This window comes from Marmota monax, unplaced genomic scaffold (assembly GCF_021218885.2).
Source record: "Marmota monax isolate L192 unplaced genomic scaffold, Marmota_monax_Labrador192_F-V1.1 WCK01_AAM20220418_F8-fsc00057, whole genome shotgun sequence".
Taxonomy (NCBI): Eukaryota; Metazoa; Chordata; class Mammalia; order Rodentia; family Sciuridae; genus Marmota; species Marmota monax.
In genome coordinates this window covers 9,283,582-9,302,325 of record NW_026693933.1, presented here as the reverse complement: position 1 = coordinate 9,302,325, position 18,744 = coordinate 9,283,582, and the positions used below count along the sequence as shown (strand labels likewise).

The 18,744-nt window shown below is 36.6% G+C and overlaps 1 protein-coding gene across 2 annotated transcripts in view; it reads right to left on the bottom strand.

Annotated features, from left to right (window-relative positions):
- Positions 1-10,698: 10,698 nt before the first annotated feature.
- Ccdc126 (coiled-coil domain containing 126) overlaps positions 10,699-18,744 on the bottom strand; it is a 30,072-nt gene continuing 22,026 nt past the window's right edge. For both annotated transcript variants that reach the window (XM_046463654.2, XM_046463655.2), the window contains one exon: positions 10,699-12,668. In XM_046463654.2, coding sequence (XP_046319610.1) covers positions 12,484-12,668 — 185 coding nt within the window. In that variant the 3' untranslated portion in view covers positions 10,699-12,483. The remainder of the gene's footprint in view (positions 12,669-18,744) is intronic.

The following is an 18,744-nucleotide window of genomic DNA, read 5'->3' as shown; positions in this document are numbered from 1 at the left end:
AATAACGGGTAAGATCCAATTGCAATGGTACCAACCTAAGACAGGAGGCTGACGCCTTGAGGTCAGCTCATCCGATTACGGGTAAGAACCATTTGTACTATTGGACAACCTAAGGCAGGCACGGTCCCTAAGCCACATGCTTGTTGTTTAAACAGAGAGGGGGAGATGTTGAGAGCCACAGCCAAAGGAGCCCCAGCACACTTCCAGCTGCCAGCAAACTTCCAGGCACGTGAGCCCCTGTGCTGGCAGTTGGCAGCCGGCCAAAGAGGATTTCCGTCACGGCTCCCTTCTGGCCAGTGTCCTTGTAAGTAACAAGGGAGAACAATGCCTTGTATATCATGGATTCATGGGAAACAGCTCTTTTCACTTAATCCAAGTCTTGGAAACAAGTGATTTCCAGAAGGTCCTGGTGAGTTTGAAGCTGGCCTCACCACAATAGCAGTGTTTTCAAAATTGGCTTTCAACACTAATAAGCGGACTGAAGGTATTATTCAGTGGTAGAGCTAGTGTTGGGCAAGCAGGAGGCCCTGGTTTCCAACCTCAGGACCACAAAAAATAATAATAAAATTTCTAAAACATTGATATAACATAGTCATGGGTATTTGAGTCTAGTTTGACAAGACAACATGGTCCTCAAAAAAAGTACATAATAAGTTTAAGGGAAAATAATTTAGTTAAGCTTTTGATGGTTTGTTTTTCAGGGTTTTTGTTGTTGCTTTGTTGGGGTTTTGATTTGTTTTACATTTTTGATGCTGGAAATGGAACCCAGGGCCTGGAACATGGTAGAGAAGCTTCTGCCAGTGAACTACATCCCAAACCCCCAGTTTTTTTCCTTTGATGTTGTTGTTATTTATACACACACACACACACACACACACACACATCTTCATTAGTTGTTGATGAGAATTTTTATATATTTATTTTTATGTAGTGCTGAGAATCGAACCTAGTGCTTCACATATGCTAGGCAAGTGCTCTACCACTGAGCCACAATCCCAGCCCCAAATTTTTTTAACCTTTGGAAATACTTCCCCTAAATTTGCCTGAATTTGAATTACCATATCAAAGGGGTAGGAAATCCACTACTCAGGAGGGTGGAGCACTTAAACTCTGAAGCTCCCTGGGGATCCACTCTAGTACCCTCTGTAAATTAAAGGCATAACACTCTTTATTGCCCATCACTTTATTGTGCTTTTCAGAAATCATTGTTTTTTTGGTTTTGTTTTCACAAATTGAAGGTCTGTGGCAACCCAACATCAAATCAGTTTATCACAGCTAGTTTTCCAATACAGCATGCCAGCAGCATGTGCCAACTTGATGTCTCTGTCACATTTTGGTATTTCTTGTGATATTTCAAAATTTTTTATTATTATTGTATCTGTTATGTTCTATAATCCATGATATTTGATATTACTATTGTAATTGTTTTAAGAGCACCGAACTACAGCATATAAAACAATAAACTTTGTTTTGTTTTTGGTTTTGTGGTGCTAAGGTTCCAACCCATGGTCTTGTCCAGGGTAGGCAAATTCTATACTACTCTGCAAAAACCCCAATCCTAAAACATTGAACTTGACCAATAAAAGTGTATTCTGACTATTCCACCTACTTGCCAGTCCACAATCTGTTTTTACTTCCTCAGGCCTCCCTATTCCCTAAGGTACAGCAACATCAGACATAAGCAAAGTAATGACCTGACAGTGCCCTCTAAATGTTCAAATGAAAGGAAGAGTTCACACCTCTCACTTTAAATCCAGAGCTATAGGGCTGGGGACATACATAGCTCAGTGGTAGAGCACTTGCCTAGCATATGTGAGATGCTGGGTTTGATTCTCTTATAAATAAGGAAAATAAAGGTTTGTTGCCAACTAAGAAAACATTAAAAATAAATAAATCCAAAGCTAGAAATGTTTAGGCTTAGTAGAAAGGTGAGACAGGACAAAAGATTTTGTGAAGAAAACTTTAGTGTTCTGCATGAAAAGTCAAATCAGTCACAAACTTATTTTACACCAAATCCCTACTCAGAACAAAACCCTGACTCTCTTCAATTCAGGGAAGGCTGAGAGAGGTGAAGACACTGCAGAAGAAAAGTCTGCAGCTGGAGAGGTTGGGTCATGAGGCTTAAGGAAAGAAGCCATCTTCATAACATAAAACTGCAAAGCAAAGAAAGAAGTGCTGATGTAGATGCTGCAGCAAGTCATCCAGAAGTTCTAGCAGAAATAATTAAATAAGGTGATTACACTAAAGAAGAGATCCAACAGACTTGTACTAGATGAAGATGTGTCTAGGACTGTTAGCTGGAGAGTAGTCAATGCCTGGCTTCAAAGCTTCAGAGGACAGACTGACTCAGTTATGAGGGGCTAATGTAGCTAGTGACTTTAAATTGAAGGGAGTGATTACTTATCATTCCAAAAATCCTAAGGCCAAATCTTCTCTGTAAATCTTCTCTGCCAACACTGTACAAATGGAACAACAAAGCCTGGGTAACTGCATAGTTTACTTTTTGCTGCTCACTGCTGAAACCTATTGCTCAGAGGAAAAAAAAAATTATTTCATTTAAAATATTTCTGTCATTGACAATGCACCTGGTCACCCCAATGCTCTGACAGAGATTAATAGAGAATGAAATTAAGAAAAAAGAGAATGAAATTAATGTTGATTTCATGATATCCATTCTTCCACCCATGAAGCAAGAAGTCATTTGAACTTTCAAGACTTACTATTTTAGAAACACATTAGAAAAAACTATAGCTACTATAGATAGTGATTTATTTGATGAAGCTGGGCAAAGTAAATTGAAGACTTCTGGAAAGGTTTCACCATTCTAAATGCCATTGTTAAGTTTAGCTTAAGCTGTCTCTGTACATTTTTAACCAAAAGAATTGAAGGTTTTTCTGTACATAATGAAATATAACCTAATTTGATACATGAACAGACTGTAACCTACTCTTACAACAAGTAGCTGAATCTCAGCATATCACAAGTGGCAAAGTGTTCAAACCATGTTCAAATAAGACAAATGTGAGCTATAATCAGCTGAGCTATTTCTGTGCCTTGCTTTCATTTTCTGTACATCACTTCCATTCTCTGGTTATAAATATAACCCCAACCATTTGGTAGAAGAGGTCATTCTGAACTATTTTTGGTCCAGACTGTTGCCTGATTCTAGAATTACAAATGAAGCCAACTGACGATGTGCATATCTAGATTTATTGTAATTTTATCTTTTAACACTATAAGAACATTAATGCCTCATGGGAGATCAGAATATCAATAGTAACGGGAGTTTGGAAGAAGTTGGTTCCAACCCTCATGGTTGACATGCAGTGGCTCTAGATGTCAGTGGAGGAAGTAACTGCAGATATGGTAAAAACAGTAAGAGAATTAGAATTAGATGTAGAATGTGGAGATGTCACAGAATTCCTGCAATCTCATGATGAATTGTAATAGATGAGGAGTTGCTTCTCATGAATGGGCAAAGAAGGTGGTTTCTTGAGATGGAAACTACTCCTGGTAAAGATGCTGTAAATACTGTCGAAATGACAAGAAAGGATGGAAAATATTACAAAACTTAGCTGATAAAGTAGTGACAGGGTTTAAGATAAGATAATTGATTTCAAATGCAAAAGAATCTCTATTGTGGATAAAATGCTATGAAATAGTGTTGCATGCTACAGAGAAATCTTCTATTACAGGAAGAGTTGACCAATGCAGCAAATGTAAAAAAAAAAAAAAGGAAAGAAAGAATTGCTACAGTCACCCCAGCTTTGAGGAACCACCACCCTGAGTCAACAGCCATCAACATCAAAACAACCAACAAAATGATTGCCCCTGTCTGAAGGTTCCGGTGATTATTAGCATTATTTTAGCAATAAAGTTTTTTGAATTCAAGTATACACTTTTTTTAAGACATGATCTTATATACTTAATAGACACATACAGAGTAGAAACATAATGTTTTGGGGCTGGGGCTATGGCTCAGCGGTAGAGCACTTGACTAGCACAGGCAAGGCCTGGGTTTGATCCTCAGCAACACATAAAAATAAATAAGTAAAATAAAGTTTTTTTTAAAAAAAAGAAATATGTTTTTGTGTACTGGAAAGCACACCCCAAAAAATTCATGAACGCCCTTAATTGCAGTGCTCACTTTTTTGCCTCATGGGAGATCAGAATATCAATAGTAATGTGAGTTTGGATGCTGACAGAATAGGCAAATAATAAGAAAATATTGAACCACAATGCTTGCTTTCAAAAGTACTTTCTTACATTTTTCAAGTCCAAAAAGTAAAATATTATGTAGACAACTTGTTTGGGTGCCCCTCTCTCTTATTAGTGCCCTTTGCCCCATTTTGAAGCCATCCATCTGTTCAGGCAGGTCCCATTGCCACTCTTGACTTCCTATCTAGTGTTTGTTAACCAAAGTGCAATAACTCAGCCATAACCTAATAAGCTATGAAGTGTCCCAGACATTTATACATTCTATAGAGACTTGTTAAGGCCAAAAAGTGTTCAACAGATAAATGAGTAACAAAGTTCTAGCCAATATGCTGGTCCTACAATCCCTGCAGCACTCCAGCCCCCCCCTCCCCCCCCACTTCATGACAACTCAAACAGTTGTTCCCTCCTGGCCCAAGCCAGATCTTTATTTAAACAAGGAACTCTGCAATGTGTGTTATGTGATGAAAAAAAAAATACTTATAGAAAAAGTCTCACTAATCTTCAACTCATGTCATATGAGTCTTCTGAGATACTAGCAGTATTTTCCACTCTTCTGAGATGCTAGCAATATTTTCCACTCTTCTCTACCCTGCAAACTCCTCTTTTAAATCCAAGGCAGGCATCTTGTCCTCTGGAAGACTTTCCTTCCTGCCACCAGCTAAAGGCAGTTCTTCTTAGGCACTCTCCACTGGAGCACTTAGCACTTTGTTTATTATTCTTCTCATCCCTCCAGGCGAATTTTTTGAAAGCAGAACTCTGGAAAGCTTCTGTCCCCAATTGTATGTTGAAAATAATAAAAGCATCTCTCCCATGAGAATGAACTGAGATAACTCCTTTAAAGCACTTGCTCCACATTTAATTAGCTCTCAGTAAAGGACAGCTACAATAAAAGTATAATTGTATTGGTGCTGGGAGTGTGACTCAATGGTAGAGCACTTGCCTACCACGTGTGAGGCACTGGGTTGGATCCTCACCATTGCATAAAAATAAATAAAATAAAAAGAAGGGATTGTGTCCATCTACAATTTAAAAAAAAATTTTTTAAACTACACTTGTATAACCTTGGGTATTGCTACAATTTTGATATATAATCACTCTATTAAAAGTTTGTTAAATGAGTATTAGTTAATGGTCTTTAATACAGTGTCAACCCTGATTTGTCAATATTGACTATTGAAATTTCATAGTCCAAATTGTCATATACCATGTTGGTGTCATTTTATTTTTGAAGGTAACCCTGCTTTACAATAGAAAATAAATACATTCATATGAGGAAAAGATCTCCTTGATTTTATTTCATTAGTATGTTTTAGTTATCTTACATTTTAAAATTAAGACAATAAGTTTAAAATGATCCCTTTTCCCGTCTTTTTTGGGGGGATACTTTTCTTGATTCATACATTTAGTTATCTAAAAAAAATAATGACTGCTTTCAAAACTTATTTCATAAACAGATCATGTTTTGTTGTAATTACCCGCACAACAAAAATTTTAATGTATCCTAAACATTTCTAAGCTCCTTACCATGGCCCAATTAACTGGATTACTATCAATACAATACAAATGATAGAACAACAAAAGAATTTGCAAAATTCCTTTGAAAATTGAGATTTTATTTATTAAAGAAATTTTTGACTCTTAAAATGAGTCTTGGTCTGTATTTTAATTTACTTTCTTGAATTTCTCGTAAGTGTCTCTCATCTTACTAATCACACAAATATATAAAAGTTGACTAGTATGGGGTGGTTTTGGTCAGCTTCTGCATCTGTGTCACCAAAATACCTAACAAGAACAATATAGAGGAGGAAAAGTCCATTTTGGCTCATGGTTTCAGAGGTCTCAGTGCTGAGATGGCCAACCCCATTGTACTGGGCCTCAGGTGAGACAAAACATCTAAGGCAAACTGGTGTGGTTAAGGAAAGCAGCTCAGGACATGACAGCCAGAAAACAGAGCTCCACTAACCAGGGACAAAATATAAACCCTGAAGGCATGCCTCCAGTGACCTACTTCCTCCATTCATTCATACTCTACCTGCCTATAGCTACCTCCCAGTTAAGCTATATCAGTGGATTAACCCATTGATTAGGTTAAGGCTCTCATAACCTAATCATTTCACCACTAAACATTCTTGTTTTATCTCACAATGAGGCTTAAGGGGGGGATACTTCATATATAAACCACAAGAAGAGTTATTTTATTTTACTCTAGCAAATTTTACTCTTTATACATTTAGGGAAACTGAATCTTATTGCAGATGTAGTCAACACTGAACATAGATCTACACTGAACTTGTTTCTACAACCTATAACCATTCATCTTACAAATATTACCATCTACCTATTCCATATCAAGTATTATACTAGGATCTCAGGGTATAGGGAGATAAACAAAACAGAAAAGTCAGCGGTTGCTATGGTTTGAATATGCCCTCTGAGGGTTCATATGTTGGAAGCTTGGCCTTGGTGTCGCAGCACAGAGTTGGTGGTATCCTTAAGAGGTAGAACCTAGTGCTAGGCGATTAGACCATTGGGAGTGTTGCCTTCATTAGATTAAAGTAGTTCTCATGGGACCCTGAGAGAGTGAGTTGTTACAAAATAGCAAGCCTGACTCTGGGTTCAATCCTTGGTACCAAAAAAGTATAGCTCATTATTTCAAACAGTATACTGTGTGATACTTATGGTTATAAATACAAATTGTGTGATGATACAGTCTGAGAATTATGGTACTAAGAAACATCTTTCTATTGTGTCATATATGCTACTACTCAGACGCCTTTTTTTGTGTTAAATTAACAAGTAAGTATTGAACACGTTCTTTCAGCAAAGCCTTATGTTAGAAAATTGAGATAATCATCCGATAGTTCTTCTTTCACATATTATCTTCTTAAGATCTCACAGGGTCTTAGACATATCATGCTTAATTTTTCAAAAACCCCATGGAGTCACAAAGGATAGACATTATCAGTGCTTTGGATCTGGAAGTTCTGAATTAGAAAATACACATTCTCCCAAAGTCATATCTTTACAGCATGAAAGTTTAAAACCCAACCTCAACTCTAAAACCAAAGGTATTTTAAAATAATCAATTTCAACATAGTATTTATTTTATGTATCATTTCAATACTTTTCTTCATAGAAAAAATTAAAAGGTTTAATAAAGTTATGTTAGTCAACTTTTCACTGCTGGCACATACCTGAGAAAAACAACTTCAAGGAGGAAAGACTTATGTTGGCTGATGATTTCAGAGGTCCCTAGTTGATTGGCCCCATTGCTTTGAGGCTTAGGTGAGGCAGAACATCATGGCAGAAGGGTGTGGTAGAGGGAAACTGCTCAGCTCATGGCAGCCAGGAAGCAGAACAGGGGGCAGCAAGGAAGAGACTGAGGACAAGATATCCTATCCAGGGCATGCCCCATGATCCACTTCCCAAACAGGCCCCATCTCCTAAGGTCTCTACCAGCTGCCAATAATGCCATCAAATTATTAATTTGTCAATGGATTAATCCATGATGAGGTCAGAATCCTCATGATCCAATCCCATCCCAACACCCCACCTCTGACTATTGCTGTATTGGGGACCAAGCCTTCAATACACAAGCCTTTAGGGAATGTTCAATTCCCATGTATCACAGTAGTTTCAAATACTTATTAAATGTTATTTTAAGGCAAACAAAAATGTCTCAAATTGAATATAATTCTCACACCAGTGATTCATAATGTTTCCTTTTTTTCCCCTGGCCTTCATAATAACAATCCTTTCACCTCCAACAGACTCCTCAGAGCCATAGCTCATTTCATTGCCTAAAAAATTTGTAGATATTAAAGAAAGGGGGCGGGTAGATAAAATGAAGCACTAGAGCCAGGCATGGTGGTACACATCTGTAATCCCAGTTACTCAGAAGGCTGAAGCACGAGGATCATGAGTTTAAAGCCAGCCTAAATAAATTAGATCCACTCTCAAAATAAAAAATAAAAAGGGCTGGGGACATAGATCAGTAGTAGAGCATCCCTGGGTTCATATACTCAATACTACAAAAGAAAACAACAACAACACAGAAAGAGTTAAGATAAAAAATAAATAAAAAACAATAAACAGTGATTTATTAAAATGAATAATGCTGCTAACACATATTAAAAAAGCACTGTGAAATTACACTTGACCTAATCAGACTTAATGTCTTAAACTCACTCAACATATATTTGAAAGATACAGAAACTGATAAAATAAAATAAAAAAAACATTAAAATTTAAATAATCTTTGTAGCCGGGCTGGGGTTTTAGCTCAGTGGAAGAGTACTTGCCTAGCATGTAAGAGATACGGGGTTCGATTCTCAGCACCACATACCAATAAATAAAATAAAGGTCCATTAATCACTAAACTATATTTTAAAATATTTAAAAAAAGCTGTAAAACGTCACATATTTAGCATATGCAAGGCCATCAGTTCAACACCCAGCACCAAAAAAAAAAACAAGCTATGAAATGACAAAATTGATCTGTTTAAGTCTAACCACTACCCAATCCCTTCCTCACTCTTTAACCTAATTATAGATAAGCCACTGAACATTCTATCTTCTCCTTATGCTGCAAAATCCTTCTGAACTGTTCCTCATGATCTAAAACAAAGTCTGAGGATAGTCACCTACTTTGGATTTTCTATGCTTTTTGGGGGGCACTATTGGGAGTTGTTCCTGGGGTGCTCTATCACTAAGCTATATCCCCAGCCCTTTTTATTTATTCATTTATTTTGAGACAGGATCTACCTACAGTGCCAAGGTTATTCTTGAATTTACACACCTCCTGCCTCAGCCTCCTAAAATGCTAGGATTATAAGTGTCACCATGCCAGTCTTGCCCTTACTTTTCCATTCAAGTGGTAACATTTTGCCAGTTTGTCTCCCCAAAATGGGTAATTTATCACACTTTATTGTTACCTTCCAGCATCTTAAATAACACATGCATAGCGGTCAGACTTTAGAGGTGCCCTCACACAAAAATCTAAATATTTTATTTGCAACCAAAATGCTTAAAAATTGAGTGAAAGATATATGTAATACAGCCAAACAACAGATTAACCATTATACTTACTGAATTGGAAAGGAATTTATATATTGTACAAAAAAGATAAACTTTGTTAAGAACTATTGGTTAGGAGAATGGTAGGGCTCACTGCTTGAGAATAAATTAAAAAAAAAAAAAAATCAGAGAAGCAAAATGGGAAGAACATCTGAAATCTTTCTGCCCAGGGATACATACTGTTGACATTTTAGTATACAAATGTCAATCTCTGGGCTGGGGATGTCGCTCAGTGGTAGAACACATGCCTAGCATATGCAGGACCCTGGGTTCAATCCCCAGCACTGCAAAAGAGAACAATAACAGTTACTTTGATATCCGAATGGCCACATTCTTACTGACTTACCATTTCCACTTAAAATCTGGAGTTCTCAACTGAACTTTAAACTCAACTCTAAATTGCCCCAGGCTGCATTTCTTACCTGAGTCTTTTTGGCCAACCACCTCTCTTGTTCCTGCTCAGTTCTGCAGATTTTTTTCTTCCTAGGCCATATCAATCATGGTTTTGCCTCAGCAAATTCAAACTTGATATTTGTCTGTGACTCTCACTCACCCCAGATATTTTCATAGTTCCCTCCCAAATACAATTCAGGTGTATTAACGCAAATGTTACTATGGAAGGGAAGGTATCTCTAACCATCTTCCTAAAATAGCATTCCTGTCCCCTCTTTTCTTATTTTCTTTTTACTTTCTTCAGAGCTCTGATATATCCAACATTAAATAGTATATTAACTATATGGTTTTCTCTGATGCTTCTTGGAATCTAAGTTCCATGGAACCATGGGTATCTAAACAGTGACCGGCTTGGCGCAATTAACTAAAATTAACTGAAAATATAATTATGAAGCCTTTTTTTTTTTTTTTTTTTTTGGTACTGAGGATTGAATCCAGAGGTGCATGGAGCCACATCCCCAGCCCTTCTTTATATTTTATTTAGAGACAGGGTCTCTCTGAATTGCTTAGGGCCTCACTAAATTGCTGAGGCTGGCTCTGAACTCAAGATCCTCTTTCCTCAGACTCTGAAGCCACTGGGATTGCAAGGTATGCGCCACTGCTCCCGACTATGAAGAATTGACTCTTAAAAAATCAACAGTAAGGGTGGGCTTGTGGCGCAGTGGTGGAGTGCTTGCCTAGCATGTGTGAGGCACTGGGTTCGATTCTCAGCACCACCTATAAATAAATTTAAAAAATAAAAAATAAAGGTCCACAGATAAATAAAAAAATTTCATAAAAAATCAACAGTAAATTTCAACGTAAGGGTACAAACTTAGAATCCACACTAAATCTCAATCCAGGCTTATTCCTAGGTGTCCCATCCAAGCATTAAATGAGAGGCACTATTGGATAACCTAAAATTTTTCTCTTTTGAAAAGTTATCCAGTGTTATTGAAATAAAACCCAAAGTTATGTTAAAATTCCTCTTATTTATTTACCATTTATTAAGTGAATAACCACTACTTTAAAAATGTATAACACTTTGTAAATACAAATAATATATTTTATTTCATCCCTGAAAACAAACAAAAAAAAATGTCCACATCTCATCAGAGAGAACAATTATTCCACACTTCACCTAGCAATTGTATATAATTAGTTTCTTCACATAAAGGTACAGAAAAGACAATATGGAAATCATCTTTCATGAAATAATATTTTCTCACACATACTCAAACAAAAATATTATAATTATTGCTACTATTTGTGGTAGCACATTATAATAATGAATACAATATCTAAAACTAAATTCAATCTAGAAGGTAGCTGCACTTCAGCAGGTATTTAGAGAATAAATACTATGACATATAGGGTACCATATAGCAATTAGACTTGCTACAAGGGAAATTTAAATAAAGGTGTACTTCTTTCTATACTAAAATTACCCTAGATTGGTATTTCTTGTGCTGTATTCAATATCTGAAAGGATAGCCAATTTTTATAATTTAAATATATCTTAACTATTCTTAATTATTTTAAGTGGTCTTATATTAAATGAAAACCTAATCAAAAAGGTTTCATAAAGCATGATACTCTTATATAAAATCAAGTAATATTAACATTTTCTAAGCAGTGTTATGTAGCACAAACACCTTCATTATACATAACTGATTAAAATCCTCAAGAGTATCCTCCTCCCCACTAACATAACAAAAGCAAACTCATCCAAACGTGGAAATAATATGCATCCCGGTCACATAAATACTAAGGGGTCAAATGCTGTTTGTTTTGTTTGTTGTTTGTTTAGACAGGGTCTTACTATGTTGCCCAGGCCAGCCTTGTACTCTTGATCCTCCAGCCTCAGCCTCCTAAGCAACTGGGACTGCAGTCATGGGACACTGCACCCAGCTAAGGGATTGAACTTTTAAAGCAACACTCATGTATGTGAAAAATCATGACTACTTTAGTTACTTTTAATTTCATCATAAAAATATCTCTTACTCTTTAGAATACATATAAGAAAATTTTAAGTATGTGATTAAAGAATACTATTTTAATGTTGTTATTAAGTTGCCCCCAATGTTAAGAATAGCTTATGGACAGTGGCTGCTACCCATTTCAATATTATACTATTACAAATGTAATTTTTAAAAATATACAATAATTAACCTTCAGTTATTTTGAAGGATAGTGCAAATGAAGACATTCTTTGGGTCATGATTTCAAAACATTTTCAACATTATACTTCCTTTCTCTGCTCATATCTTAGTAACAAAATATAGTCCTGGAAGTAAAACGTGTTTTCTAATAGCCTTAGTCAAACAGTTACATCTACTGAGAACAAGTGACAGAATGAATCAATAACAATATTCTCCACTTGTCTGAAAAAAACAAGTTACATACGTAAATAAATATTTTATAGAAACAAATATGTCTTTAGTGTTTTTGTTTCAGCTTCACCTCAAACTCAAAAGATTTATACAAGATCACCTATCCGCTTAATACTACATTAACCATGTTATCAAATTCCCTTTAAGGATATATTACAGCATTGAAGAGACTTGCCTGATAGCAAACTAATAACATTTAAAATTTTTATATACAGAATTAAGAGTTCCATGAATCCAGCACACTCCTTGAAAACACATGGAGCTTTTTAAAAGAATTCTTTTGTCCTAGCCAGCAATTCAAAAGCTTTTCTGCAATAGGATATAATCCACGGTGGACATAGCAGCACAGGGTGATCTTCAACTGCTATCTAATGCTGCCTGATGCGTTTATCCTTTTATTTGTGGTTACTGGCACCAAATTCCCACTAGTACCATTGGTTGTGTTGGTGGCAGAGCCATTCACAACCATGTAGTCGACTTTGTTTTCCAGCTTCACTAAGCGTTGCAAAATATCATCCAAAAGGACGGCAATTGTTCTTTTCAGATCCGCTAGGAGGAAAAATCAGAATAAACCATATTAAACATTGATAGAGTACTTGATATTTGTGTTTTTATAGTTTAAGAGAAAAGGTGAACAGTTATTAGAGATCTGAGAGAAAATATACTGAAAAATGCATTCATACCACTCCTAGAGAAAGTGTAATTATCTTAATTCACAGCATCACATACAGAGTTTCCAAAAGGAGTGTCCGAGGTGTAACTATGAGGGCATCTCTCACTTTTCTAGGGTAATAGAGCAGATATTTGCAGATAGTTCTGTTACAAAGAGAGAAAACGCTTGAGCCAAAGGCTGGGGATATAGCTCAGTAGTAGAGTGCTTGCCTAGCATATGCTAAGGCCCTGGGTTCAATCTCCAGTACTGAAACAAACAAACAAACAAAAAGCCACAAATGAAAAAAAAAGAGATAAATCATATTTCATAAAGACTTAAAACTATAAATCAGATTTCATCAAAATCTAAAACTTTGGGACATTAGAGGGCATTATCAAGAAAGCAAAAGGACGGGCTGGGGATGTGGCTCAAGCGGTAGCGCACTCGCCTGGCAAGCGTGCGGCCCCGGTTCGATCCTCAGCACCACATACAAAGATGTTGTGTCCGCCGAAAACCAAAAAATAAATAAATAAATAAATATTTTTTAAAATTTTCTTTCTCTCTCTCTCTAAAAAAAATAATTAAAAAAATAAAAAAAGAAAGCAAAAAGACAAGGTACAGAATGGGAGAAAATATCTGTAAACCATATATCTGATAAAGATCTACTATCCAGGGCTGAGGTTATAGCTTAGTGGTTGAGTGCTTGCCTTGCATGCATGGGGCACTGGGTTTGATCCTCAGCACCACATAAAATAAATAAAAGTAAAACAAAGATATTTTTAAAAAGATCTGCTATCCAGAACATATAAATATATTCTGTAACAAAAGATTACCCAATTTAATATATGAGCAAAGGTCTTGAGTTCTCACTTGCAAGATGACCAAAAGCCAAAAGGAACAAGGTTGTGTCAAAAAATGCCACAGACAAGTATAGACAATTCAGTAGCATGGACTGCACTAGATTCTGTGTCCAAGAACAAAAGCTATTAAGAAGTTTGAAACATAGCAGATGTTGCAGATATCAGGACATGTCTTCAGTGTCCTCAATGCCTATATGCTTCCCAAACTGCACGTGAAGCTATATTACTATGTGAGCAGTGCCGAGTTGTGCCATTTGTAGCCAGGTGGTCAAGAATCATAGATCTCATGAAGCCCAGAAGGACAGAACACCCCATCCAGATTTAGACATGCAGGTATTGCCCCACAACCTCCAACAAAGCCCATGTAAGAAGCTGAGTCTTCAAGAACTGAAGAAAAACTATCCTCTGGGAGAAAAAATGAAGTAAAATTATACTTTCAAGAAAAAAAAAATGAGCAAGAGACTGAACAGACATTTCTCCAAAGAAGATATGAATGGTTAACAAGATAAGACAAGACACCCAACACCTATTAGGAAAATGCAAATCAAAACCACAATGAGATACCACTTCTACTAGGATGGATCTCATCAATGAAGAGGGAGGATGAAGGGAAATTGTAACTCTCACATATTATTAGTGGGAATATAAACTGTGGGTACAGTTTATCAGTTACTCGAAAAGTTAAAAACATAAAATTAGCACATGACCCAGGAATTCCACTCCTAGGTAGAAATCCCCATAAATTGAAAGCAAGGACTCAAAAGAAATGTTGTATACCAATGTTCATTGCAGCTTTATTCACCAGAGCCAAAAGGTGGAAACAACTCAAGGTCCAACCACAGATGAATGGATTAACAAAATGTGGTAAATAAACCAGAACAATGGCACACACCTGTAATCCCTGTGGCTAGGGAGGCTAAGGCATGAGGATTGCCAATTTAAAACCAGCCTCAGCAAAAATGAGGTGCCAAGCAACTCAGTGAGACCCTATCTCTAAATAAAAATCAAAATAAGGCTGGGGATGTGGCTCAGTGATTGAGTGCCCCTGAATGCAATCCCTGGTGCAAAAATAAACATAAAAAAATATTATTCAGTCATAAAAGAAATGATGTTCTGATCTATGTTACAACATGAATAAACCTTGGAGATGTTATGCAAAGTGAAATTAGCCAGACACAAAAGGTCAAATATTTTATGATTCCACTTATATGGTATATTCAAAACAGGCAATTCCAGAGAGTCAGAAAATACAGATTATCAAGGGCCAGAGGAAGGGAAGGGATAAAAACTTATTACTGTTTGGGCCCATCCAGGGATGCCAAAAAAAAAAAAAAAAAAAAAAAAATTATTGCTTAATAGTAATTAGAGTTCCTTGTTTGGAGTAGTGCAAGTTTTAGAAAAGCATCGTGATGGCTGCACAACATTGTGAATATAATTAATACCAATGAACTTAAAAATGGTTCAGTGTCACCAGGCTCAGTGTTGCATACCTATAATCCCAAGTGCTCAGGAGGCTGAGGGAGGAGGATCACTAGTTCAAGGTCATCCTCAGCAACTTAGTGAGACCCTGTCTCAAAATTAAAAATAATAAGGGCTGGGAATACAGTTTAGTGGTAGAGCATTCTGGGTTCAATCCCTAGGACCATATACATACACGTGTATACACACACACACACACACACACAAATTAAATGACAAATGCTTTAAGTATTTTACCATAAATTTTTAAAAATGAATAAATAATAGATATCAGAAAGGAGCAGGAGAGTAGTGGTATATAATAGTAGAAGGGGATGAGAAAATTTTTAGCACTCAATAAAACAAACAAAAAAAAAATCTGAACAGTGGTCCTCTCTCTTTGCTTTTTGGTAATTTATTTTTTTTCTCCATAAAGGTATCTAGCCATTATACATGGCTGGATTTCACAGCATACATAGTTGGTTTGTGGGAGGAAGATTTGGTTTTGTTTTTGCTTTTGTGTGTGTGTGTGATTCTGAGGATTGAACCCAATTTTTGAGACAAGGTCTCAATAAATTGCTGAGAGTCTCACTAAGTTGCTAAGGCTGTCCTTGAACTTGCTATCCTCCTCCTCAGCCTCCTGAGTCACTGGGATTACTGGCTTTTTCTACCTCACCCAGCTACAGATGGCTGTTTTTTAAAATATCACTATTATTGTGCTCAACTAGAAGGAATTGTCTTTCAAATATTTCTCCTGTAAGAATCTGCTTCTTCATTGTTTCTAACCATATCCTTGAACTAAACAGAATGCAAAACAATATAATGTCTGTGTGTGTGTGTGTATATATATATATATATGTGTGTGTATGTGTGTGTGTGTGAGAGAGAGAGAGAGAGAGAGACAAGGACCTCCATCTCAGTTTACACCCATCTTCATCTCTAATCACCTAAATTTGATTTTTTAAAATATATTTTTAGTTATAGATGGACACGAGACTTACCTACATTCCTTCATTTCCTTCTTCCTTCCCTCCTTCCTTCCTTTCTTTCTTTGCCTGTGGTACTGAGGATTGAACCCAGAACCTCACAAATGCTAGGCAAGCGCTTTACCAATGAGCCACACCCCAGCCTTAAATTTGATTCTCAAAAGCATATACAAAACCAACACTCATAACATCAAGAAAATCATCATAAAGGAAAGAAGAAAATATAGAGAATGTCCAGTACATTTCCAGGTAAAGATGATACACCAAATACAGGCATTTAACCTATGCTAATTCCCAATACCTCATTCACATACTAAATTGCTTACCTAAAATGGATGAATTTTAAACAAGAAGTAGGAAAAGCCAAGAAGCAATCCAGTTTTCCCCACAGAATCCCATCCCCAAAATGCCCAGGAATTTTATGCCATGTATTACAGAAAACAGGATAAAGAAAGAACTTAAAAAAGGACTGTGTGAAAATCTGTTTATGTAGCAATTTGATTTTCCTAAATTTTCTACATTATCCAAAACCTCCCCCAGTGAAGAAGATCTGAGATGTATTTTCACATTGGGTGAGGCAGTTGAGTTTCACTGGGTGCCAAGTGAAAACTGGGGGAGTAAATGGACAGCTACATAGTGAGTGCTGAACCAGCTTTCTTCATTCTGCCTTTTTTTCTCTACTCAGATCCCAGAGCACTTATAAGCCTATATTCCCCAACAAGAGATGACAGTACTTTTCTAGGATTTCTGATTAGCTGAACAGGAAGGACTAAAATATACTGATATTAGATATAATCCCAAATTTAAAAAAATTTACATAGCCCCCCTTTATTCTCAGGGAATATATTCCAAAATCCCCAGTGGATACCTGAAAAACCACAGATACTACTGAACACTAGATATATGATGTATTTTCCTATACATACAATAAAGTTTAATTTATAAATTAAGCACAGCAAAAGTTTAATGACAATAACTTACCATATATCTTAGCAATCTCAGCATACCATTTTTTTTCCTAAATCTGTATCTTTCACCTTTTCACTAAAAGGAAGCACTTTATGGCTTCTCTTTGGCAAATGTGAATTGCCAGCCTCACTAATCTTGTACTTTGAAGTCATTAATAAAAAAGAATAAGGAGGCCAATAATGGTCTGGGAATGTAGCTCAGTGGCAGAGCACTTGCCTAGCAAACACAGGTCCTGGGTTTCATCCCCAGAATGGCACATTCACACAGCAAAAAACCCACAAAAAGTAGGATAAAGATGAATTGAACAGAAGCAGCACAGTGTTAATGCAACAGTTGAACTGATAACCAAGATGGCTACACTAACAGGAAGGTAGTGTACACAAAGTAGATACACTGGACAAAAGATGATTCACATCCTGGGAGGAATGGAATGGGATGGCATGAGATTTCATCATGCTACTCAGAATGATATATGCAACTTAAAACTTAAGATGTATTTCTGAAATTTTCCATTTAATATTTTTGAACTGTGTCCACATGTAACTAAAACTATATAGAGTGAAACCATGGAAAAGGGTAGACTACAGTATCATATAATAAAGAATTTAGTTTGTCTTTGTCTCTGGTTCCTGGGAGGTAGCCACCAAGTACTTGCAATTTCCTAATTGATGAACGTCTTTGTTAGTCAAGGTAGGCCCCTGAGACACATTCTGTTAGTTTACATTGAGGAGATGACTCAAAATAGGCCCCTAGATCTTCTGTATTAATATCTACAAATAAGATAATAATTATCTAATAAGATAACTCAGGATGGTGGCTGACCATCCAAGAAAAATCAAGGATGTGATTAAAGGATTGAGGATTTCAGATGACCTCCAGGAACGAAGAAATGTTAGAGACTGAATTCATCCACGTGACCAATGATTCAATCAATCATACCTATACAACAAAACCCTAATAAAAACCCTGCACCTGGAAGTTTGAGCAAGCTTCCCTAGTCGGTAATATTCTGCAATTTTCCCAGGATGGAGACTGACACAGGAACACTCCACCAGTGAACTATATCCCAGCCCTCTATTTTTTGAGACAGGGTCTCACTTAAGTTGCCAAGACTGGCCTAGAACTTGCAATCCTCCTGCCTCATTTTTTCAGGGGCCTGGGATTACAGATGTGTGCCACCACATTTGAATAATAGTATGCATGTTATTACACCCTAATATGCCTTGATGTGCCAGGTGGGTTATGTGTACTGACTCCATGAAGATAAGTCAATAGAAACTGTATCTGGAGTCCTCCCAAACCTTGTCCCATGTGTATTTCCCTTTGGCTGGTTTGGTTTGTATCCTTTTGCATAATACCACTGTTATAAGCAGCACAGTAACTTAACTGAGTTCTGTGAGTGGTTCTATCAAACTATCAAACATGAGGGAACGGTAAAGCCTGAATTTGTAGTGAGACGGTCAGGAGTAAGGGTGACTTGGGGATATTCAGCCTTGTGGCTCGTTTCTAAAGTGAGGGCAGTTATATGGAGGACTGTGCCCTTAACCTGTGAAATTTGGCTAACTCCAGGTAGTTGGTATCAGAAGTCATTTAAATATTAAAGCTATAACTAAAGAAATATTCCCTCTAGATTATCTTAAAGTGAGTACCACCCAACAATTCAGTATTTCCATCAACTTTTTAATATCCCATTCTTAATC